This window comes from Cygnus atratus, chromosome 3, assembly GCF_013377495.2.
Source record: "Cygnus atratus isolate AKBS03 ecotype Queensland, Australia chromosome 3, CAtr_DNAZoo_HiC_assembly, whole genome shotgun sequence".
Classification (NCBI taxonomy): Eukaryota; Metazoa; Chordata; class Aves; order Anseriformes; family Anatidae; genus Cygnus; species Cygnus atratus.
In genome coordinates this window covers 87,314,259-87,338,966 of record NC_066364.1, presented here as the reverse complement: position 1 = coordinate 87,338,966, position 24,708 = coordinate 87,314,259, and the positions used below count along the sequence as shown (strand labels likewise).

The 24,708-nt window shown below is 37.3% G+C and overlaps 1 protein-coding gene across 11 annotated transcripts in view; it reads right to left on the bottom strand.

Annotated features, from left to right (window-relative positions):
• LTBP1 (latent transforming growth factor beta binding protein 1) overlaps nt 1-24,708 on the bottom strand; it is a 202,107-nt gene that overhangs the window by 38,727 nt on the left and 138,672 nt on the right. For all 11 annotated transcript variants that reach the window (XM_035557280.2, XM_035557270.2, XM_035557235.2 and 8 more), the window contains 7 exons: nt 23,987-24,112; nt 23,111-23,233; nt 19,496-19,615; nt 14,347-14,469; nt 12,139-12,261; nt 7,462-7,584; nt 3,630-3,755 (listed from right to left, as the gene is read on the bottom strand). In XM_035557280.2, the coding sequence (XP_035413173.1) occupies nt 3,630-3,755; nt 7,462-7,584; nt 12,139-12,261; nt 14,347-14,469; nt 19,496-19,615; nt 23,111-23,233; nt 23,987-24,112 (864 nt within the window). The remainder of the gene's footprint in view (nt 1-3,629; nt 3,756-7,461; nt 7,585-12,138; nt 12,262-14,346; nt 14,470-19,495; nt 19,616-23,110; nt 23,234-23,986; nt 24,113-24,708) is intronic.

Sequence of the window (24,708 nt, the reverse complement as noted above, 5' to 3'; positions counted from 1 at the left end):
TCTGTGGATGCTTCATACAAGCATACAAAGGCTCAGAGGGATGACAGATACTGAGTGGACAAGGAAAGGAGAAGAGGATATGAGACAGCAAATGAGGGACAAGGAAGAAGCAGAGGTTGCTGAGCACTGATGGGATGAATAAGTTCTTTTGGAGTGCCTCTTGAGGCAGGCAGTGAAGCTAGGGGCTTGCAGCAGACAGGAAAAGTGAGGGAGCGACTGAGAGACAGATGGGATTGGACACAGACAGAAGAGGTGCTTGGGGCAGGATATTGACTAAGCATCAGAGAATCTCTAAACTGAGTTTTTGCCAACACAGTTGACTTGCAGCCAACTGGGTACGACCCTGCCTTTACAGGAACCCCTGAGAGCTCAACAAGGAGCTAGGGAGTGCTCCGAGAGCCTCCTGTTCAGAGAGCCTGGCGCAGCCAAATTGCTGAACATGGGGCCAGGCAGCAGTGGAATGTCACTGCCACAACAAAAGTTTGTCTGCACCTTGGAAGAAGACAGTCTCTGCAGCTGTTCAGTTTTCTTTGGCCAATCGCCATAAAAGCTCCATACCAGAACTGAACCACATGGGGTTCTTAAACGTTTCATGTTGTTGTTGTTTCTGACTTTTCAAAAAAAAAAACAAAACACGATTCAAACTCATACAAAAACAGTCTGGAGATACGGAAAATCTGTTCCCCAGGCACAGAAAGGCGTCTGAATCCAGCAAAATTTCCTCAGGTTCTTTCTCTGATGGTATAAACAGTTATTCTCACTCACTTAACTAGAATTAAATTCACAGAGAAACTTCGTGTAAAGAACAGTAGCTTCTGCGGCTGGGAGCCACATCCTTTCTCCAGTACCTGGAATGTCACACATTCCTTTTGTTTTTGATCCTTTTGTTTCATCTTGTCTTTTTGCATGAAGCTGACTCCTGAAACTAACACCAGTACAAATACTAACACTGAAGTCATCAGTGCTCCCTTTAAATGATTTTCTTCAACTATATAATTGTTTTTATTAAAATGACAGAATGGAGAAACTAGTCATGGTAGAAAAGGAGTGCTGCTGCTGCAGAAGACTAGAAGTACCCTTGCTTCGCCAAGCTATTAAAATACTTTTCCAAGTGCTGAAGATGAAGTCTGATCTGTATTCCATACTCACCACCAATTACTTGTGAAGCACGGTCAACTGGTTTTGTACTTGTTGTTTTATTCTTCATTAAAAAAGTTCCAAAACTACTCACAATCCTAGAAACAGATCTTATGATTTCATCCTTTTCTACTTAGTAAAACTGTGGCTTTTTTTTCTAATGAAGATTAACTTTGTACTACTTTATCATACGTGACGGTAACCCGTCCCTGGAAACTGTGCTACTTATTAACTGTCAGAGATCCAGACAGAGAGGATTCACTATTTATGGTATATCTCCTAAAATTAGATGCTGCTAACATTTTTTTTTTTTTTAAGTTGTGTTTCTGTTCAGTTTTGCCTTTTTAATTTCTGAGAGTTTTATTTCACAAGGTTAGAAAGTCTTCCTCTAAATTTGGTTTGGAATAAAGTGTTTGGTTTCTACTAATAGCAGGCTACACTTTTTATTTTTTATTTTTAAAAACTATGTTCAACAGTGAGGCAAAACACCTGCTACTACTTTTCTTGCCGAGAAACTGAAGATATTTAACCATATCCTTTGTAAAGACTGAGTGAGATGTATACATGCTGCCAAGAGAGTCCACGAACATGCTTTTAGCAATTGATTACCAAAAAACTTGGAATTGTCCTCATTACCTGGGATCATAAAATGCTGGCTTCTCCACCAATCGCTATTCAGATTCATTCTCTCTAGTCTACTTGACCATGCTCTTCTATTACAGTAAGAAAATGTTTCTTACAATTTATACCATGATCACAATAAAAAGTAAATGTTTAGAGATGAATAAGCAACAAAATATCTGTAGGATTTTTTAGTTACCAACAATAATTAAAACACAAATATTGTGTTTAATGCCATACCATATCTAAATATAGAACACACATTCTCTTACATCAGCATAACAGTAATACCCTTGCCAATAGTGTATTTCATGTCCTTAGTTATTATATTACTTATTACATATCAAGTTATACGTCAGGTGAAATAATAATGCTGTTTTTCCTCTGGTAAAAGTAGGGGAAGTAAATGCTACGGAGGTTTCCACACATCTTCTCTACTGAAGGAAGAACCTTTTCACTAGTCCTAAGTGAACTGATGAGAAGAGCTGGCCTGTGAAAACCAGTTACATGAGGATTTACTGGCTTATAATTTGGAATAGAACAGCTTGCTTACTTCTTGAACACTTGAGATCCACCACCCATAGATTTTAACACTGAGCTATCTCTGCCCAGGTCTTCTCTTCTGCATGCATCCTGCTGAACTACTACAGCATAACTTTTTCCTCTTCAATACCATTACTTTTCCCACAAGGCTTCTTGCCTTGAAAAGTCCTCTCATCCATAAGAACAGCCATTCTTCATCCAGTCAGGGGAATTTATGTTTTCTGTCAGCATCACTGACTACATAAAGCCACATATCTTCTTGGTATCATTGACCATAAGTCTCCTGTTTTAAATTAAGTGCAGGAGAGCAACATCATGAGCAAGCGTGTGCTTTCCATTAGCAACGGGACATTTCCTCGTGCTATAACCAAATAAAAACCTTAGGTGGACCTAAATTCCAGGCTTCTTGATGTTTCTCACCAGCATTACTACTGTAGCAACTTATAAGCATTTCTTATAAGAAAAATACCTGTATGAGCATACTTGTATATGAAGTGTAAGATGACTTTACCACTGCAAAGATCTAATTACTAAGATTTACTCAATTTCTGACATTTCGAAATGTCTGAGGTGCTATCATTGTCAGCATTTTACAATTTCTCACTGGAGCTAAGTTGCATGGATGCTTCATCTGGTTGTCAAGGTCTTGACAAGGCAAGTTCTGCTGTCTCACATCCAGCAATAAGAACATTTATGCAGCTCAGGCTTGCTGCTAATGCACATAAGACACTGTAAATTAAATGACGCTAAATACATATGGCAGAAGGGCTACCCATCTGAAACCTCTTAGAAGTCCAAATTCCAATCTCACTTTATTTGCATTTTATAAATATTTCTTCTTTCACCTATGCTATAGGACAGAAATAATTTTTCATCTCTGAATATACAGACTTTCATGTTATTACAGGCGTCCACTGGTTTCACGTATCTTATTATAAGGACATAATTCCCATCTTTGTCATCATTTGCCATAGTTATGTCAGTATTCCTTCTTTTTCACTAATTTCTTTTGCTTACAAAAATATAATCCAATGTTCAGATGGCATCTTTTTTAAAAGTCAAGAGAAGTAAAACAGCTTCTAACAAACATTAACTCTATTGTGTCGCCCATTTTGTACAGTTCCTGTTATACTTCTTATGACACAAACAGCAACATATCATGCCATGCATTTAAGAAGAAAAAAAAAAAAGAGATCTTTACGTGGCAGATTGATAAGTTAATATTATTTTTGCAGTATTACACCCAAACTGCTTTTCTTACCCAACTAGTAACAGCAAAGCAATGGGAATGCAGGGGGAAGCTCATGCATTACTATGACTTGTCTCACCTTCGCATGTTCTGCCATCTGCAGACACAGAAAAGCCCTGCTCACATATGCACTGGTAGGACCCATCTGTGTTCAGACACTCCCCGTGAGGTGAACAGAGGTCAGATCTCTCACATTCATTGATATCTGCAAACAGAGACATTAATAGCTTTGCAAATAATCATTCCCTTAATATTAAGCCTAAGTTCAATTAGTCTTAAAAGAAGCTTTTGTATCTACTAGCTAGGCATATCAGGCTCTTTTTCAGGAGTAACCAAATCTTGTGGGATCTTTTTTAAACTCTGTATAAGCATCAGTATGTTCTGATTTATCATACTCCCTCTATATCACTCTCTGCAACGAGGATGAGCAGATGAGAGTGATTTGTGAGATGTCAGGATAAGCTCTACACAAGCCAACATTTCTTCTGCATTAGGGGAATTCTCAGATGGCTCCATCTCACTGCTTCTTGATTGCTGTATGCTTGTCAACTTTGTCCATCTGGCTCCATGTGTTTGTGTTACCAGCAGGTCTGGAGTTGCATCTTTTCCAGCAAATTGATTTTATACAACTTAAAGCCAAATACTCATTTTTCTTTTTTTCTTATGGGGAGTGGTCCCAAACGTTTGGTATATAAGTGTTCGTAATCATTGTTCTTTTTCTGGAATTTAGAAAGCATTTTTCAAATACTGCCTTTCAAACTTACTTTTGTATCTAAAAAACAAGCATTTCTTTCTGACTGATGTATTCTTACCAACAAAACCTGCCATCAGAACTCAAAGATCACATGCATTCATTCTTTCATTTTTTTTTCAAGAGGTACATTTACAAGAATTGTAAAAAATAAAATAAAATACAATAAAATGAAATAAAATAAAATAAAATTTAATTTGTGGTATTTTGCTTTACTGAAACCTTTAAGAAGTTTTCAATATCACACTGAGATCAAACACAAAATTAGAAAAAAAAAATTTACTCAAGATGTTTTCATCCATCATAACAGACAGCAGAATTTCTTACTCTTAACTGTGTCTTTTATTGTTTAGATTCCAGCCATCCTTAGAGCCTTACAAAATGCATAAAAGTAGACAATAATTTTGATAGACTAGACAAACTATGATTTCGGCACTATTATTTCAAGTCCCATAACACCATAATAGAATTTTCTTTAAATGCAGACTGATTGTATCTTGTGTATATAAACCTTCTAGGCCAGTGTCCTGAAGACATTGCACATGTGGAAAGAACAAAGGCAGCCTGGGGAAGGTAATATCTGTATAAGGTGCTAAGGGAAAAGTCAGCGTGCTGCATTTCACACAACACCTACATATATGAAGTCTTCTATGAAATCAAGGCAAATGTAGACCTATGGCATACTCTGGAAAGCTCTTGGTGTCCAAGACAGGTAAGTTGGGACATCAGCAAAGACAGATGCAGTACAGTACCTTCTCAGCATGCACACTGTTCTTGAAACTAAGCCAGTTTTTTAAAACTGCCAGAAAAATACTGGAAACCATAACAGCTGATTACACAAGGGTAGAATGACATTTAAAAGACAAGAAAACAAAATTAATAATGTCAGGGAAATAGAGTTTAATTTGTCTGAAAGAGAACACTACATACTTTATGATATTTTGGACTCTTTTCAGCTTTGCTCCTAACCAAAATACATGTTCTTAATTTCTAGCCTAAATTTTAGTCCAGATTCAACTTTGCAGATACTGCATTGTGACAGATTTGCCAGTTTAATTCAAGAGTTCTCTACTTTCAATTATCATTTCTTTTGATGGTAAGAATGCTATGATTAAATTTCCCCTATTTTTTTTTTGTTACCAAAATACACAGCTTAAAATTATTCAATCTTTTCTCTTCCAGGCCATCATTTTTTTTGAGTTCATCTCTGAACTCTTTTCAACTGATCAGCATCCATTTTGAATTTTGGGCACCCAAATGTCCAAGTACAACCATGTGCCAAGAGCAGCTGCATAAGTGCAAAATAGAGGTAAAAAAAGCCTTGCATACTCCTGATGCATATTATGCTTTTTCTATCTTCCAGACAGTGCATTAGTCCTACTGGCCACAGGGTTGCACTGGAAGCTCATATTTAGCTACCTATCTCTGACCCCTAAATCCTTTTCAATCACTGTGTCCCAGAAGGAAACCCACTATCCTACACGTATGATTGAGATTCCTTCTTCAGTATGTAACTGGCTATATTAAAATACATATTGTTTGCTCATACCCAGTTTACAATGTGTTCAAGATCACTCTGCACTAGTGTCCTATTATCTTCATCTTCTACCACACCCCTAATCTCTCCACACAAATTCTGTCAAAAATGTTTTTGTCTTTTTTCTTGCTGTTACAGAATTCTGATATAAGCATTAACTTTCAGTCATTTAAAGATGTCCCTGTTTCACTGCTGTGTAAAGTATTTTGAAGGTACTACTGAGACAAAAAAGTCATTTACAATATAAATATGGCTAGTTTTGTCCAGTCCAAAATACAGGACAAGAAAAATATATTCAAGATTTCAATCTCTGACTAATGAAAATTCTACTATTAGATCATGTAACAGCTCAACAGGTAACTTACACAGTAATAACCCTCTAAACATACTTAATTCTGTTAGTCATAGACCTCCCTTTATATTCTTTCACTGTGTCCGGTTCTTTGCTATTCTAACTTGTCTGTATTCATTGTATCAGCTCCCCTTTTCTTCCATTTGTTCTGATACTCATTTGGCTACTTCTCAAGCAGTTTCACTCCCCTTCTACAACAAATTCTTATTTTTCAACATTGGTGGTCTTTTTTCTCAAGTGTGGCACTCTTACCTGAAATGATTTCCAATATTCATTCACATTTTTCTGTTTACAATACTGTCTACCCCTTAGCTGGCACCTAAGCGCTTTCAGTTTTGTGATATTCATTCATGTAGCCTATATACTTCTCCTTAACATAATGGAGTGAAGTGAATTAGATGGTAGGAAAGCTGGCACTGATTTATAGCTTGTGGTCAATTCCCCTTTATCTGCTGAAGTAAGGTCTAATACAGTACTTCTCTAAGTTGAATGTAATGTTTTCAGCATTAGAAAGCAGTCACATGTAATACTTAGAAGTTTTGCAAGGAATTTACTGTCGGTTGCATAAGATCTTCAACAAAGATCAGTTGGAATGTAGTCTCAGCTCAAGTCTAAACTGTGCATGAGAGGCGCCAAAGCAGAGTCCAAACTCCTGGTCCTCCAATCATTTAGAGCATGAAGATGGTACCACTTTCCAGCTCTGAGACCATTTCTTGTCTCATAAAAATGGATGGTAAAAGGGAGTGCTGAGGCATGCCTGGGTGTTGTGCCAACACAGAGATAGCATTCTTCAGACCCAAAAGTTGGGAAGTACTTTTTCTGGATTTGGCAGTGTTGACTTAGCCTCAGGTAACACATTCTCTTCCTCCCCATTCTCCACAAAGTACTGCAAAATGTTTTAGAGATGACAGGTTTACCTAACATGAATTGAGAATAGCTATACTGCTTTGTTACAACATCAGTTCACAAATATACAAGGTACTGTCAAAATAAATGCTACAAGGATTTGGGAAAATGCAGTACTGAATCTCTGTGAGTGCTAATATAGATTCTCTTTCGAGTTATGTAGGCTGAAATTTAAGCCTCTTGAACTCATTTCTCAACTTATATTTAGAGACAATGATATTAAGTCAGAAGAGTAAGAAAGTACTATCAATCATAAATAAAATGAGTTTATCCTCATTATCGTGATCTGTGACCTTCACAAGTTATGATTATAAACTTACATACTTATAAAAATGATCCAGGTACTTTTAATAGCTATTTCATACCTTGACATCCCCTATTCGCTATCTGCTGGAAACCATCTGGACAAGTGCATTTGTAAGACCCATCAGTATTCATGCAGTTTCCTCGAAGGCAAACATCACTGTCTTGAAGGCATTCATCAATATCTGAAATAAAAATGTAACTGAATAATCAAATGATGTAAAACTGATGAATTCTTAAGTGATACTTCAACACTAATGTAGCAACTTGAAGCTACAGTGTCCTTTAGTAACTATGTGAGGATGTCCTCTTCATTTCTTTCACCGTATTATCAAATTTCTTGTATTTCTAGAAAGCTTTAAAATTTGAGTTTGTGGATCATTTCTTCTTAGCAAGCATACTGAATATGTGTCATTTTAATTTTTAATGAAAAATATCATAACAGACCTTTGTATCAATCTCTATCTTACTATAATGGTGACTGTGGCATTATAGTACAATTATCAAGAAAAGCCAACCAGCTGTGTTTGTCTTCCAAGACAGACACAAAAAATGCCCAGTGATACAAACTTGTGTTTTGAAAGATATATCTTCAGACATGTTTAGACCGCTGCACAAAGATCCCTGAGCCTGAACTGACCTGACTCAGATGTTGTCCAGAGCATGTGCAAGACCGGGCATAGCTGGTGTGCCACACCAGACAAGACATGCCTATGGAGACTACTCACAAGAGAGCCACGTGGACAGAAGGCTTGTAGCACACAGACCACACTGTGTGTACAGCTGTGCTAATGGTTGTTTTCGCAGAGGCAGTTTATGTGATGCAATACAGCTATTTTGCAGGCTTAGCAGCTTCATTACAAAGCTGAATAGTTGCTTTTGCGTAGTGCTGCACCTAAGCCATAAATCCAGATGAAGAGGCAGGGCATGCAGGGTCCAGCTCCCAGCTGCCTATCCACCACATTCCCAGTGCCAAGTCCTCAGTCTATAGACTGCCCTAGAGTCTTGACGTCGATGGGGTAAACATACTGACACATAGCTGAGAAAGATTCAAGACAGAAACTAGGTAACAAAACAACCAAATATTTCAAGAACAGGATATTGGCATTGTCTTTACCAAAAGTCTTTTCTTTCCATTACCATTCAAAGGCAATGGCAGCCCAACAGAGGAAACAGAGCACAGGTACAGGATTAACTCAGCAAGTGCCTACATTCCAGTGATATTACACAGTTTTGTTTCACTACAACTAAAGATCACAAAGTACTTCATGACTGGGTCTCTGGTTTTAAAAGCAAACAGAAAATAAAAGAAAAATCTCAGAAGTAACTTGCCCTTTTCTCCTCAGTGATCTACCTTGTAATTAATCGAGTCTATTGCTTTGATGGGACAGAGTTTCTCCTGAAAAAGTCGACAAAGTTTTTCCACTGCCCTGGAATATTCTGACTTCTTAACCACAGATTTGATATAACTAGAATTGTAACCTTTTCATGCATTTCAGGAATAATAACAATTGTAATTAAAAAAGAGTATATGACCTCATTTCTACATTTATCTCTGGAAGGCCTACACTGTACATCAAAGTGCAACTAACCTTGGGATTTAATCTATTTGATTAAAATAAGAAATAGTGATTGCTTTCTTACATATATGAATGTTATTGCAGATAAAACTGCACTTAATGCTGACAAAGTTGTGACCTTTTGATAACCACATGTTTTATAATCATTTTCGACTGAGAAATAAATTGTGGTTTATTTGAAAAACAGCAATTAATTTTGACTGGGAGCATGAGAAAAAATTAACGACTCCCCTGCGCCGAGTTAATGCCAAGCCTCACAACAAGAAGGCGTTTTCTGCCAAACTCAGTCAAAATTCATTATTTTCCATATAGGACAAAAACCTCCCTTTCTCTCATGGAAATCGTCACAGCTCCTATGGTTACTGCATAAGAATCTCGAGGAAAAGCAGAGACAATAATTCATTCTTGAAGTGTTCAGTACTTTTTAATCACCCTTCACAGGTGTACATCTAGAGCATTTGGGCTAGCAAAATCTCTGAAAGCTGCTAGGGGAGCACTGGAGCCTCTCGTATGCTTTAGACAAGACTCTTTTCCAGCAGCCCAAGTTCTTTGAGATGTACAGTCTATATGTAAGTTCAGCTAGTGCATATACATATTTCTGAAGGTGAAGAAAATCAGAAGAGTTGAACTTACAGCAGATAAAGTAGTTGCATAAAGCATTCTTACAGAGAGCGGAACTAGCACGGTGCGTTCACACTTGGTTTCCAAGGTGCAAAAAGCAGTCCATAATGTCATGTACTTCAGAAAATACTGAAGGGATATAGTGCAAGTACTGAAGAATTTCTTCTACTTCAAGAGATGGACAGATTTTGTGGAGAACTTTTAATACTTATGAAAATCTTAAGTGAACAAATTGTCTCTGCAGAAATTAACCACTTTGTCACTGGATGGAGCAGCTGTAGACTTGGCTACAGACTCTTGTGAATGAGACAAAGGCCGTGGGGTAAGGGAACAGCTTTACCTGTTTTCCCTGTATGATCCAATTCCTCCTCTTTTGCCTTGAGAGCTTCTGAAATTGTTTTTTCTTGAAAATTGCCCTTGAATGGGAACAAGGAAGAGATGAAGATAAAGTAAAACATGGACCTCTCCTGACAGCCCACATCACAGTGATGGAAAGCAGCAACAGTTACTGTGACTTCCTGGGCTGTATGAAATGCGCCAAAGCAGACTGAAGAGAAGTTCTGGAAACTAGAATGGATTTAAATTAATTTCTATATTTCATTTGCTCTTCCTCACTACAAGATTGTTTAACGAACAATTTTCCAAGCTTACACTCTTTTGACAGCATTTACTAGTTCAAAATCTTTCTCTGCGGACTTAGTGGTTTGTAAGGCCTCTCGCTGAAGCAATCTAAATGCTTGAAATGGTTATGCATCCCTCTCATCCAGCCTGCCCATATCTGCTATGCACAGAGGAAATAAAGAAGACCGTTTCAATAAAGAAGACTGTTTCTTGTCGAAGGCTGACAGGCTAAAAAGTCATAAATTAAACTGAAGCAATAAAAAATTACCATCACACATTAGGGAAAAAGAAAGTCTAAGGTAAGAACAGCAAAGTACTAGTGCAGGCTGCTTGAAGAGATATTTGGAATCTCATCTGTTGAAGTCTGTTAAGAGGAGGTGAGATGAGTATCTGTCAGGAATGACACCACACAGTCTGTTCTGTCTTTAGGAGGCAGGCTTGACCTTGATTGGACCAAGAATCTTTGATTCTTGACAGTGCATCTCCGCATCTGTCACAACTCATGAACATGTGAAGCCAAATGAAAACAAAATTCTTTGACACAAGTTTCTAGTGCCTTGCATCGTCAGCCCACATTTCTTGCAGCTGATGCAAGTGATACTGGTATTCACCAGGAATGCTGAGATGATCTTAAGTTCTTCTGTGACTATATTCTCCCAACCGATCAGTACCAAAGAGATTATAAGATATCCTTATTGCCTCGTTGGTGAGAACTTCAAGATATGTTGTCACTCATTAAATGTGGACAATCCCATACCATCAGCACTGATAAACTCTGGTCTGATATCATAGATTTGTCTTGAGAAGACAGCACTGTGTCACAGCTTGGGGGAACTGCTCTTTTGCCTGGATCAACTGAAGAGGAGGATTCCTGACGTATTGCTCTGGGTGAGAGGGTGGTAACAGCCTCCTAGAGTGCTGTGTGCATGATAACCTAACAGCAGAACACACAGCAGGGAGAACAACAGTAAGGAGCTCTGTCTTTTGCATGGTATTAGCAGCTACAGGAAGCACACCAGAGACCAGAAAGTTTATTTATGCTAATACCACACCTACAGTAACAGCCTAACTGAGAGTTTTTTCCTGTAGGGTAGGAGATAAGGAAACAACTGAGGTAGAATTGTTTCTGGAGCTCACTTATGAGAAACCTCACATGCTCAGGATGACTGTGAGTAGTGCAGCAAAAGGCTATATGACCTGATATGATACAACAATGGAGAAGAGGGAGCAGGTTTGAAATAATTCATTAGAAAAAAGTATCTGCTTGCCAATTACTGGACATTAAGCTGTTCTACTTGAGAGATAATAGAACGTGGCTGTTTTGTATAACATAGCATTTCTCCCTAAATTTGCTATAGTTCTTTCACCTCTTTTGTTTTTAAAAGCTCAGTACACAGATTGCTTTCTGAGACAGTGAAAGCTGTGAGCTCCACCAGATCCCCTTAAAGCTCATCATATATTGTGTATTTCCTCTTGCCAGTGCACATGTGGGATTCAAGCTTCCCCAAACCAGTTGAAGAAATTTTCTCTTAGCAGGATCCCATGTGAACAGAGTATGCTGGCAGAAGCTTTTGTAATACAGAACCAACATAGAGCTCTGCAACAGAATTTGAGCAACAAGATTTGGAAAAGCTTAAGTGTTTTGGGTAACAATGTCAACTGCTCTTTCAGTCTTACTGTTGGAAATCCACGTGCTGATTTCTTGTATGTGAAAAGATGACAGGCACTATTTCTAAGAAACAATAAATATGTGGCTGTGCAGGAGGGGACTGTTGAACGGTTGACAGCAAAGTACTGCAAAAGAAAGAGGAGCAATATATCTTTCTACCCCACTTGCAAAAGAGTTCATGCCTACAGCTGAAATACACAAGATCTTACTGAAAAAAATGAATCAGTAGCTTAAGTCCACAAGCTTACCTTCACACTGATCTCCGGTAGAAGATAATGCGTAACCTTGGCTACAAACACATCTAAAAGACCCTTCTGTGTTCCTGCAGTGTCCATTCACACAAAGTGACCTGTGCTGGCATTCATCTATATCTGTAGCAGAAAAGACAGTGATGACATAACACATCTGAAAACACAGATTACTGAGCAAATAGTGCAAAAACCATCTTTGAACAAAACAGCAAAGGAGTGTGTCAATATGAAGTACTGTTTCTCTTGGTCTTATATTTATTAACAAACACAGACAGTCAACATAATGCATAAAAATATATGAAATTGCAGATTGGATGTTTTCCTCAAGGTGACTGCATTCACAATTCTCTCCCATAGTGTCAATATCCGTCAATACACAAACAGGTACCCACAGACAGACACGCTGCTTGTGAATTCTTTTTGTTTCTCTTGTATCTGGCGAATGTAACAAGCCAGCTGCTCCAGTGAGTCAGCAAAACCCACAAAATACTTTCCAGCGGGATCACCACCTTTTAACAGGGTATGGTTTTCAGATACACACTGACAGGCTCTTCTCCTATTCAGCTGTACATTGAGGCTCCTTTAAATACTTGCCTTGTAAAAGTATTAATCCTCTAAGTATGGGGAAATGTCTCTGCTTCCACAACTACTGCTAATCCCTCAGTGCTTCAGTTCTCATAAACTGGGGTCAGCCTGGGTTACCAGATGGACTTGAACACTGAACTTAAATTTTCATATGAAAATGTCAAAATAGTGGAGGGTAGCAGCACTTTGAATTCAGAACACAGCACATCCTCTATGAGCTAGGAAACCTGTTTTCACTCTCTTACTTATAAAAAGTTTGTGAAGAAACGGTAATTAAATCTATATGGCAGGTTGTTAAGTCACTTCTAGGATTTAGGCACGGCTGCATGTTGTTCTGAAAATATACTGCAATTCAAACAGGAGAAAGTTACTCAGTGAGTTTTTTCTGGTCTGTGTTATGGCTATGTAGTCTGACCTCTGGAATAATGGTCCCTTGTGACCAGAGAAGTTTTGAATTTAAGGATCACTGAATTCTGTGGGGCTGCACGAAGTATCTGGGCACGTGTACTGATCCTGACTTCAGAAGGGTGCACTTTAAGAAGAACTGTCTGCACATGCCAGCACAGCTTGGCAAAGGCTCTTTTCCATGAAAGGCTCAGAGGAAGCAGTCAAACTTTGTCTACATACTTTCCCCAAGACTGGTCTGCTCTGTGTCCTGGACAGCACATTTAACTCACTCAAGCCACTTAACGTACAGTGATGTTTTGTTTCAAATTTCCTGACAAAGTTAAATGAATGATTATTTAGTTTTATTGTATTATTTTACCTCTCAGAAGGCTGAATGTGTTTAGTGCTATATGCAGACACTTATGGGAAGGGAAAATAAAGAAAAAAAACAGCTGACAAGAAACTCAAGTTTCTGTGTGCTTCCGCACTTTGGAGACATTATCCCAGATTTTCACTTCTGGTGGACAGGTTGCAAGGAGTCCCTAATGCCTGCTGTTCAAGGAGGAGAAGGATACTCATACTTTATATATGCACTCTGTGCTCTCTTCTCAGACTGCTGTGCTCTGGCTTCATAGCCAATTTTGTTCCACTGGAGCAGTACCAATGGGAATTTTAGATGTGGAAGAAATGCAGGACCTGACACTCTGGAGATACAGGTACTTGTTCGTAGAAATATGATACCACACTCACTTTCTACTGAGTATGTTGCTTGAAAAGCAGCGATACCAAAGCAGGCATCAGCTCAGCATTTAACTGACACTACTGAGTTCCAAGAGAACGTAGCTTGGGTTTTGTGATTCCACTCCCACACGAAAGAAAAAAAGATGAAAAGAAAAGCAAATGCCACACTAAAAGGTTAAGACAGCAAAAGCCACTGTCTCCAAACCTCAAAAATGACAAACGTCAAGCATTTTGCAGAAATTCCAACCAAGTAACATAAATATTACTAAACATTGTTGATTGGCTTTATAACCCCAAATGTTTTATAACAAATCACAAAATGTATAATGTGACTATGTAAGCCATAAAATAGAAAAACACATTCTTCTTACATTTTTGGTAATTTAGCCTCAGTGTTGTACTTTTGTTGTCTCCATGAGGAAGAATACTATTAGATGAGAAATGTTATCTAGAATTGCAACCTTATAGAATTTTAATCGTATTCCTTCCTACCTTCACACTGATCCTCTGATGCAGAGAGTTTGAAACCTTGACCACAAATACATCTGAAAGACCCCTCAGTATTTTCACAACGTCCATTTGTACAGAGATTGCCATACTGACATTCATTTATATCTGTGAATACAAACAAAGCATAAATGTATAATTAACTTGGTTACAAATATCTCTCAGGTGGGTGTGGGAATTGATTCAAGTTCTGTCATAAGCATAATCACAACCAGTTTTCCTGTCTTTTTGACCTTGTCAATTCTGTAGCAATTCTGATTAAAAAAACAAAAAAAAAAAACAAAAAAAAACACCAAAGGATTTGAATTTGAGCTGGCCTGTGCTCAAAGTATACTCACAAACCACATGACTAAAACAATGCGTTAATCCTAGTACTGTAGTTCAGGTTAACAAATCTCATTTGTTTTGCTTTTTAATAGGGTTTGTACTATGAACTGTGTGTCTACATCATCCTTACCTAAATAAGATCATTTTTGCCCATAATTTTCCCACAGAGGCTTAAGCCTGACCACTGTGGCTTTAGAGTAGAAAAGAGGTCAGCATGTGCTGGCACACTTATTCTTGCATTGCATTGATTTACTCTTAGGAAGTATACATAACTATGATAAAAGCACAAGCAGCTGCCAATACCTTGTAACCATCATCACTAATCCTGCTATTGCAAGAAACAGTCCAGATAACCCCAGTTGCAAACACAGCTCAAGCTGGCAGGGCTGTGTTGGAAACCGTTCTCACTGAAATCACTTTTGAAACATTTGCTCTCGTCACAGCTCCCACCTGCTGCCTCTGCTCATTTACGTGGAGTGAGGGAACAGGAAGGTTCTCCTTGGAGTAAGTTCCGAACTCAACCACACTTTCTGCTGTTGAGTTTTTGCTGTTTTTTAAAGCTAGGTCAATTAATGTACAGGAGTTAAGAGTTCTCCAGTGCATAGATAAAGACTATATACAAAACACGTGCATGTTACACATTACTAGATAATGTTTTTCAAATGCACTTAAGGGAGGTAGGTTCTAAAAGACATAGCTAACACATGAGGAATTTCAAGAGGATTTCTGCACTTCATGCAGATCCCTTGTAAGGCTAGTCTATACAGGCAACAAAGAACTCTAATCAACTAAGACTTTATAATTAAAGTTTTAGAAGCAAAACCTCTCAATCCAGTTGCAAGCCAACCTTTATTTACAGGAAGACTCAAAAAGAACTCTTTTTCCCTTTTAACTATTGCACAGACACATTTTCATCTTTCTCTGAAAGGAGAATATTAACTAGATGGACCACTCTGTTCAGTCGACATGAAAATTGCTGTGTTACTACTTCATCATTTTCAGGTATTCCTTCTGAATGCAATTTGTAGAAAAGAACAAACAAACACTAAAACAAACAGATAAATAACAACTTTCTTATAAACCCAGCCAGAATTAATTCAGAATTCTAAACTAATCAGTATTGTCTTTTTTCTAGCGGTGGTTTTCATTTAAACAAAATAAAAGTTAAACTTCCAAATTTGATTTATTTTGAGGGTGTAGTTAGCAGCAAACAGGTGCCCCTCTTTCTATGGAAAAAAATGTATTTTTCAGCTCTAGTGAAACAGAAAAAATTAAACCTTATTTGCTTTTATGTCAGAAATCATATTACTCTCAATTATACTGTCTTTTGCCACCATAAAGTACACAAAATCTGTCAACATAAAGTAAAACTACTGATTATTTGAGGCACTTGAGCTATTTAGGCAGCTGTAGAACAGGGAGAGATGGAAAAAGATTAAAAATCTTTAATTCATCTCATAACTCTTATTAGCTATTCTGAAAATCTGCAGCGAGTATTTTCTTTTCATTTATTTACCACTCATAGCTCTTCACATGGTACTGTACAATCCAACTTTTGACAAAGCCCATCCATGCTCAGACACAAATGAAACCACCATTTTTATCCATATTTCAAATGATCTGTCTCTGTCAATAAAGCCCCTTTGTTAGAGGCTGGCTAAGAATATGAAGTGGCCTCCACCCTGATGACAGCACAGATCTGCAGGTCTTCTGCTATGGCAGTTCAGTAGGCAATACTACTTCCATCCTTCTGCAAGACTAATTTCTAAGATTCCTTCCTACCATTTCAAAATGACCTCACTGAACAAAATGGAGAACACAGAGAACCTAACTCAGCAGGTAGGCAAAAAACCTTCCAAATGAATAACAAACCTGCTTCTTACAGATTGCTTGTCATCTGCTTTTCTCCAAGCTACTTGAAAACAAAGTTGGCCATATAATTTCTGTTTTTTTAGGTGGGACTAAAAGATCAAGAGACTTCCCCGTAAAACCAGCAAAAAAGCCAGGAATCTAGGTCTTCGAAAGTGAAGTCCAGAGCTGTACCTGACTCTCTCAAAGTTCCTTGCAGCAGGGCTAGGAGTATATGGATCAGCTCTGCTGACCTCTGTATTAGTTTTGAAACCTCTTGACCAGATTCCTAACACTTTGCAAGCAGAATGTTCTTAGTTAACTGTGTAGCTGCAAAATTCACCACAGTAATAACAATGAGGATGAAGTGGTCTAGAAATTTTTGTAAGCCTTTTTATTATTTTTCCATTTATTCCTTAATACACAGAAGTGTGCTCTAAATTCAGATACTATTTATTTTCATTATATGTCATGATACATTACTGTATTAGAACGTATGTATTTGGAGAGAGAATAATTTAAAAAAATAGGGATTGCATGTAAACTTAAAAATAATTATTTCAAATAGTCCCTGCACAACACGAACACATGATGGGATCTTGGACAGTAGCAGCAATTGCAAGACAGTAAGGAGGCAGGGTGTGCTGGTGTCATTTTTATTTCTTCCGCTATGCATCTCACATTGGATATTCCTAATTAAACTGCAGTTAAATATATTCTATATAAGTCTGAAGTGATAGACTTGCCTTCATTAAATGACAGGAGATATGTTCTTGGATTTAAATCCTGTAAGGCTAAAATATAAACACCACTAAAGACCTGTAGAATTGTTATGCTATACTTTCTAGGGCATCAAGTGCCAGCAGAAGAATGAGCTGAGGTAAAAAAAAAATAAATAAATAAAATACTGAAAACAGCCCTGGGGAAAAACAGCAGAGCTTCAACTGACCTAAACTAACAGCAGAAACAACTGAATTTACGGAACAATGGACTTAAATTCCCATCATAGATAACTTGGCATATATTTTCCTTTGCAGTGTATTTAAATGATACCATATTGAAAGGCTGTAAGACAAACTCTGTCTGCATTACATTTTCTAAAATGCATATGGCTCATCTCCAACATGATGTAAGTCTACGATAAACAGAAAATGAACACTGATCACATCACTAATGATGTGAGTGAGACGTCTAGGCTTAGAACATTCCACAAAACAAAGGGAAACTATATGCAGTGATAAAAGGAAAAGAAGCATCTGTATCTTGGAACAAATACTTATCCCTTATGTGAATTAGATTTGTTTGTAAATCTGAGCAAAGCAATGATTTCTTGCCTTCAAATCTACTCCTACTAAGTTGGTTAACAAGAATGGAACAAGAGAAAGGTATACCATGGAATTTTCAACAAGGCTGTTTTCACAAACAGGCATAGATATCAAACTTGGTATCAGAAAAGAACACAAAATGAAGGTAAGTTTACATTAAAAAAAAAAGAAAAAAGAATTAAATAAAAGGAAATCTTTGAATGTTTGTAACAGAATGAACGTGCCACATTCCTTGCAAGGACTGCAGGAATCCAGGCAGGTGGGAAGAAGCAAAACAAAGATGTGTATCAACAAATGTGTGCTAAGAGAAAAACATCAATCTCTTTTAAACATTTTATAGCTTGATATAACTCAATTAAAACCTATGAAATTACCTGAGAAATACTTTCCTGCACAATAACTCAAATGATAAGACCAAATAATGCAGCTAAGGCATGCTGATAAATTGTTAGAGGGATGTTCAGACAGAAATGCTGTGCTACAATATGCCTTCATTGGCCAACAGAGTGAATGAAAAGATAAAATCTGTACAACAAAAACAGTGGCGGGTTCTGACAGCCACACCATACATATTTCAGGTGCTTCACTGCAACCTAGCTCTAGTCTTGCTGCAAAGATCAAAAGCCCATTTGTGGTTGGAGCAGAGTAGATGCCCACCTCCCAGTGTTACTTTAACGCTCTTAGACTGCTTCATGAGCTGAAACAAATCACAGCAATGGGGAGCAATTAGGAAATAAACTGTTGAAGTACACTGCCAATCTGAACAACAATAATAATGAAAAGACTACCTATGTAGGGTATTATCATTCTATGTTTAAGTAACATGGTTACTCAAACAACTGTCACAAATTATAGTGCACATGTGTATATGCACACATTGCAGACAGGAATATTCACAACAGACAGATCTTTCACAACTGAGGTCAAATTCAAGTTTCCAGCAGTGCCACAGGAAATGACACTCAAAATTGCAAAAGATTTAATTTCTTTTTGCGCATTAATTCACTTTTCTCAGATTAATTCTACTTATTTCAAATAGCTAAAAATTGATTTGAAAAAAAAAATCTAACTATTAAAAACAAATAGACAAAAACAATGTGAAAAATCTGTCCTAAAAAACCTAAACAAAAGTGAGAAAGACAAGCTGTTAAAAGATGTGCTTAATAACACAAGGTTTGCTGGAAGTACAGATAATTAAGGTATTACTAACATGTGCTATGAGCAAACTCCCATATCCTGTTGAAGAGCCTGCCAGTCACAGTGATGTGTTAGCGCTCTCATGACTTTTCTATTTGCAAAATACCTCCAAAAAATGGCTTAATAGCATTTCATTGATGATACATCCCTTTCAGACCTGTATTTTCTATTTCATTTTTTTTAAAACTAAAATTGTATGATTTACAGTGTAGATTTAATGTTCATTTATCTACAGTAAAACTATATTTCCTCATTCATCCTGTGTCTGAGAACTTAAAATAATTTCAAATTCATTTTCTCTTATTTTCAAGTATTATTGAATGAAATGGGGAACCATGGCACAAGTGCTATCATCAGGTTTTAACATTGATAGAATAGGAAATACAGCATCTTGGAACAAGAACTATAACCAGAGATACAAACAGTACTGAACATACCATGGCACTGTCCATTCCAGCCTCTGAATCCCACTCTGCAAGGAATGCACTGGTAAGAGCCAGGAGCATTAATACACTGTGCATCTGGACAAGTAGTTGGGGTCATGCATTCATCAATGTCTTCAAAAGAGAAGATAAAAGAAAATATAGGTCAAAACCGTAACAGAACACTGAACAATAAGCCAATCTGGTTATTCCAACTGAGTTCATGTTATACTCATAAATTTAAAGAGTTTTGTACTTTCTGTAAGATACCCAGGAAGGTACAAGTTCGTACAGATTTGTACCAGTGAAGGGGCATCTATGAGAAATAAATTAGACAACAGTGCATACAACAGAATCTGAATTTTCTGTTATACTGCCACTTCTTGGTAGGCCCTGTATAACATACAGCAGATCAAATTTCTGGCTTAGATGGGAATAAATACCATTGTTTGTGTCACCCTTCTACCATGTCGAAATGTCCTCAGGTACCTACCTCCTATTGTCTCTCTCAGGAGTGTTTGTAAGTGCACTGCAGTAACAACAAAATTACTGGCTTCTCAATGCAAAGAGAAATTTGGTAGTCTCCTATCCCCTAGAGTTATGCAGAAAAGTAGTATGGGGACTATGAATTTAATCGTGTGAATGGTAATCAGACAAGTTACTTATAGGGAATAGGGAATTAATTATGTCCGAAAGAAGGCACAGGCAACATACACATCTCTGTGAGGCTGGCAGCATTTAGGGTGACAGAGGGACTTGTTGCATCACAAGAGATTGCAGTTTACCCATGACAAAGCACCAAGATAGGTCCTGAAAAGCTCAAATATCTCATGATCAGGCTCTGAGCATCTACCAATAACTTCTTATCCTGCACTGAAGAAAATTCCAGTACATCCAATATTTTCAATCTAAAAGAGACTGCATACAAAAATTGTCATTCAAAGACAAGCTGCTGTTGAGTGACCTGTGATTAGATGATAACGGAATTAAAATTGCATGGGCAGCCTCAATCTAGCCTGCTTGCAGACTTGACCATCATTTTATGACATGGTCTGTAATGATACAATTATAATATTTTCTACCTAAGACTTGCTTCACACAGTGCATGCAGCTAATGAAATACTCAGAGCCTTAGTTATCTCTAACACCAGCTCCCTAAGTTAACATCTCTGCTCCAAGCCTAGATGTTGTGTCTTCAGCAGTTAAGGACTGCTACTCCACCACAGAGTGTTAAGGGTAGCAATTTACTCCTAGTTTTGGGAACAAGCTTCACAGAGGGAAATTTGCCCCCAACACTTGTACTTTAACTGGATAATGCTCCAACCTTCAGAGAATTGGACATCCCAGCTCCAAACTAGACACTGGATCTGTGCAAATCACATTTTTGTATAGAAACATGACAATCCAACAGAGTACTTTCTCATAAAAACAGCAGCAGGCCTCCTGAGCCTCTACAATGCAGCCCTGCAAATGCTTCTCAGTGAAGCAGCTATGAGATTTTTAAAATTTATTTATTTTAAATAACAAACAACCTTCCTCTGAAACCTGCTCTCAGAACTGCCTGGACTGTATTCACCTTCAAAACACACAACATGAATTATGCATTTTGTACAGAAATTTTCAGTCAAAATAAAGTCTAAATGCTCAAAGCTTAAAGAAATCACCAGAAGTTTTTGTAGGAATAATTAATTGTATGTAATAACGTTTCACTACGCCTGTAACACTGTTCTACATGAACAATGAACTTAGCGAGAAGAACATGTATGCAAACTCTGTCTCCCCAGCTGGGCTCACAACACAGCTTGCGTGGATATAGCTTGAAGGCAGAATTATGATAGGGTGAGGAAATGTAAATGAACAGTGTGTATTGTGTGCAGCTTGGAGGATTCTTACCTTTGTTTTTGATGTGTGGAGGAGGTGGAAAGAAGTTATTTGTGGAATTTGGAATCTGTCAGTAGTGTGACTATAATGTGTAGGTGTAATGACATGGTGAAATGATTCCCTGAATGTGTCATTTCCTTGGTTTGATGGATTTAGTGTAGGAGGGTTTTTCCCCAAAGCAACCTTAAATAACTTCCAGCAGAAAATGTGATTTTGGAGATTACATATTTTTAAGCTAAATAATAGAGGACTACACCACACTACTTAAAATACAAGCTAATAAGAAATTCGATGCACTGTGATATTCTGATTTTTAGCTTGTTTTAGAGTCCAATACATTCCTGTCTGACAGAGAAGATTTGCAAAAGCAGTTGTAAGAGCAGAGTGGGTAAAGCATTTATTAAACAGAAAAAAAAAATTGTCTGAGTAGAAAGTGGAATCTCTTAGCAATGCTCAGAGCAGCAAATATACCCACAGCAGCTTTACATTGATCATTTGTTAGGCAACCTAACATGTTAGCAATTTTATTCTGTCATAAGTACCTTAGAAAAATGCATGTACAAAACTATGTTTAAAAATAAATAGCTGCTTGTGGTTTTTAGTTCACAATTCCTGTTGAAAATGAAAAAAGAACAACAAAATAGGCAAAAACGGCACACTGGAAAATAATGTGTAGTTTTGAAGGTCAGACATCATAGGATCTCCTGCAACATGAAATATCTGCTAAGTATTTATTTCCAAACAAGAAAAAGAAAGAGGAAAGGGGAAAAAGGAAAAGAGAAAAGTTCATTTTATCATTTGCTGCCTGTTCTTTTTATTTATTTATTTACTTTTATTAGGAAAAACAATGGATCCTTTTGGAAACAAAAGACTTCGTAAAGTAGACAGGTAAGGAGGGAATAGTAATAAAGTTAACAGATTCCATGTCAAGAGCTGCTAAAATAGCTGTCCTGAGATGAAACGGTATGAGCTACTTCAGGTTCTGTCCTCAGCAGGGGAATTCCTTTGCAGCATCTTAAATCTGAATAATAGGAATTGAATTACAGTTGCAGAAATCAAATAACTGAAAAGGTTGGAGAGTACTCAAAAGGTTTCTTGTTTAAGATTGCTCCCTCTGAGAATTCTCCCTTTGCAGCTCAAGCCTCTGTGCAGAGCCTCCCTTGAACAGCAGGCAATGTTAATCTTTCCAAACAGTGGTAACATTTGGCACTTTTTATGATATGAATAAATTGTAACTTCACTTCATTGTCCCAGACATACTGCAGATAAAACAACCAATATCCTTCTAAACATTGTCATTTTTTGCTGTTGTACGTGGGGAAGTGAAATGACCTGAAGGCAAATTAAATGAAGAAACGTGACAGAAATCCAACAGTAAGATTAAGATAGAGAAATTACCAATGGAAATAAGCACAGAGTGGAATGGGGAAAGGAACTCTGAACGCAATAGATATAAAACTACTGTGCCAAGAGATTCCATCTGAAAAGAAATAGCAAATAGAGATAGAAATTACTTAAAAGAAATGTATCAAGTAGAAAAATAATAAGCATGCAAATTCGCTGTGGCATAGTTTTAATATTTCTAATGACCAGCTTTCTTTAAAAACAAACAGGTGTAAAGTTTACTGCTGAGATCAGAAAGAGCAGTCCATAAGAAAACAGTCATCATGAAGAAATGGCTCCTCCTATTGCAGTTGTTTGGTTTGGCAACCGTTACTGTGTTACTACCGGTGAAGAGTCCAAGCTTACCTTCACATTCCCCTCTCCTGTTCATTTGGTATCCACTGTCACAATATTCACACCTATACGAGCCAACAGTATTTATACAGAAGCCTTCCCCACAAGTATCAGGTCTTGAACATTCATCAAAATCTGCAGAGATGAAAAAGAGAAGTTAAGAGAAACTTTGTTCCACCACAAAATTACCAAATGCTTGCATCTCCCCTAACCTTTTCTTTAATTAAACAAATAAAAAAGCTCAAATTTTCAAGCTGTTTGTAAGCCACAGACTTAAAGCACTTCTTATTGAGCAGTTTCATCTTTACTTCATTGCATGTGACTGGAGAATAAAGTCTAGAAACAATCAGGCTGTTGGAAGAGGTACAGTGAGCGCCTCTGTGGTTGCAAGCACATTGCTCGTCACTGAGTGCATGCTGTGCTCACGGGAGCGCTAACCTAAGGAAGATCACAGTTTCTTCAAAAGTGTTTCTGTGTTTCTGTTACTATGTAAAGTCCACAGATGTTTGCAGCTATGCTTAAAAATATGGTTTGTTAAAGCAGCTAGAGATTGAAAGAGTTTTGAATATTTGTATTTCCCACCACAGAAAGTGTTTTTACTAAATGGTAGTTTTCCTAAACAAATATGATACTGAATAAATTCTTGCTTTTCAACAAATGATCATTTTGAAAAGTAGGAGAAACCACTCACATACTTTCCTCTCCACAATACCTGGAGAGAGACAGTTAAAACACTTCCAGACATCAGACCAGTACCGATGACATTTAGAAAAAAAGTTGAAAAGGGGACTTTCGGGGGGGGGGGGGGGGGTTGGATAAAAATACGAAAATTAATCAAGAAGCTTTTTTTTTTTTTTTTTTTTTTTTATAAAGTAGAGCAGTAATTACCAACGCAGTCAGTTCCATCTTCACTGGCCATGAATCCAGCTTGGCAAATACATAGGAAACTTCCTTCTGTATTTTCACAGCGTCCAAGGGAACAGAGATGAGGTGTCTGATTACACTCATTAATATCTATAAAAGAAATAAAAATGTAAGACTGTAGAATAACATATTTAGTTGTGATTCTTTTTGTTCATTCTGTGCCATGCTTTTGAAAGGACTGATCTTGCAATTATTTTAACTATTTGAAAAAGTATATGCGCTCCTCTCCCTTAAAGCTTCAAAAAAGATGCATTAAATAGTTTTGGTTGGAAAAAAAATGCTCTTACTGGCATAGACTATATGAATATTGCATTGGCCTGAAGAATGTGACATGATTACTATTCAAATCACTACCCTGAGTGTAAGCTGAGCAGAAGCTGCAAGCATAGTACATTAATACAATTTGTATGAAATAGAAGGCTTTTAAGTTGCCATTTGGCTATGTATATGCATGCAAATTATTTTTTTTAATATGGCAGTCGCACCTGATAGCCTGTGCATCAATTTGAAGTTACTGAATTTTAGGTAGTGTGAAAAGTTGATAGTATATAGTCTTGAAACATGATATAATAAAGTCTTCCTGATCCAAGTTACAGAGGAACCAGCATACTCTGAATCAAGGAAAGGGATTGATAGGCTGCTTCCAGATCTGAAATGGCTTATTCAGAGCCTGTCTGGGCTTTGAG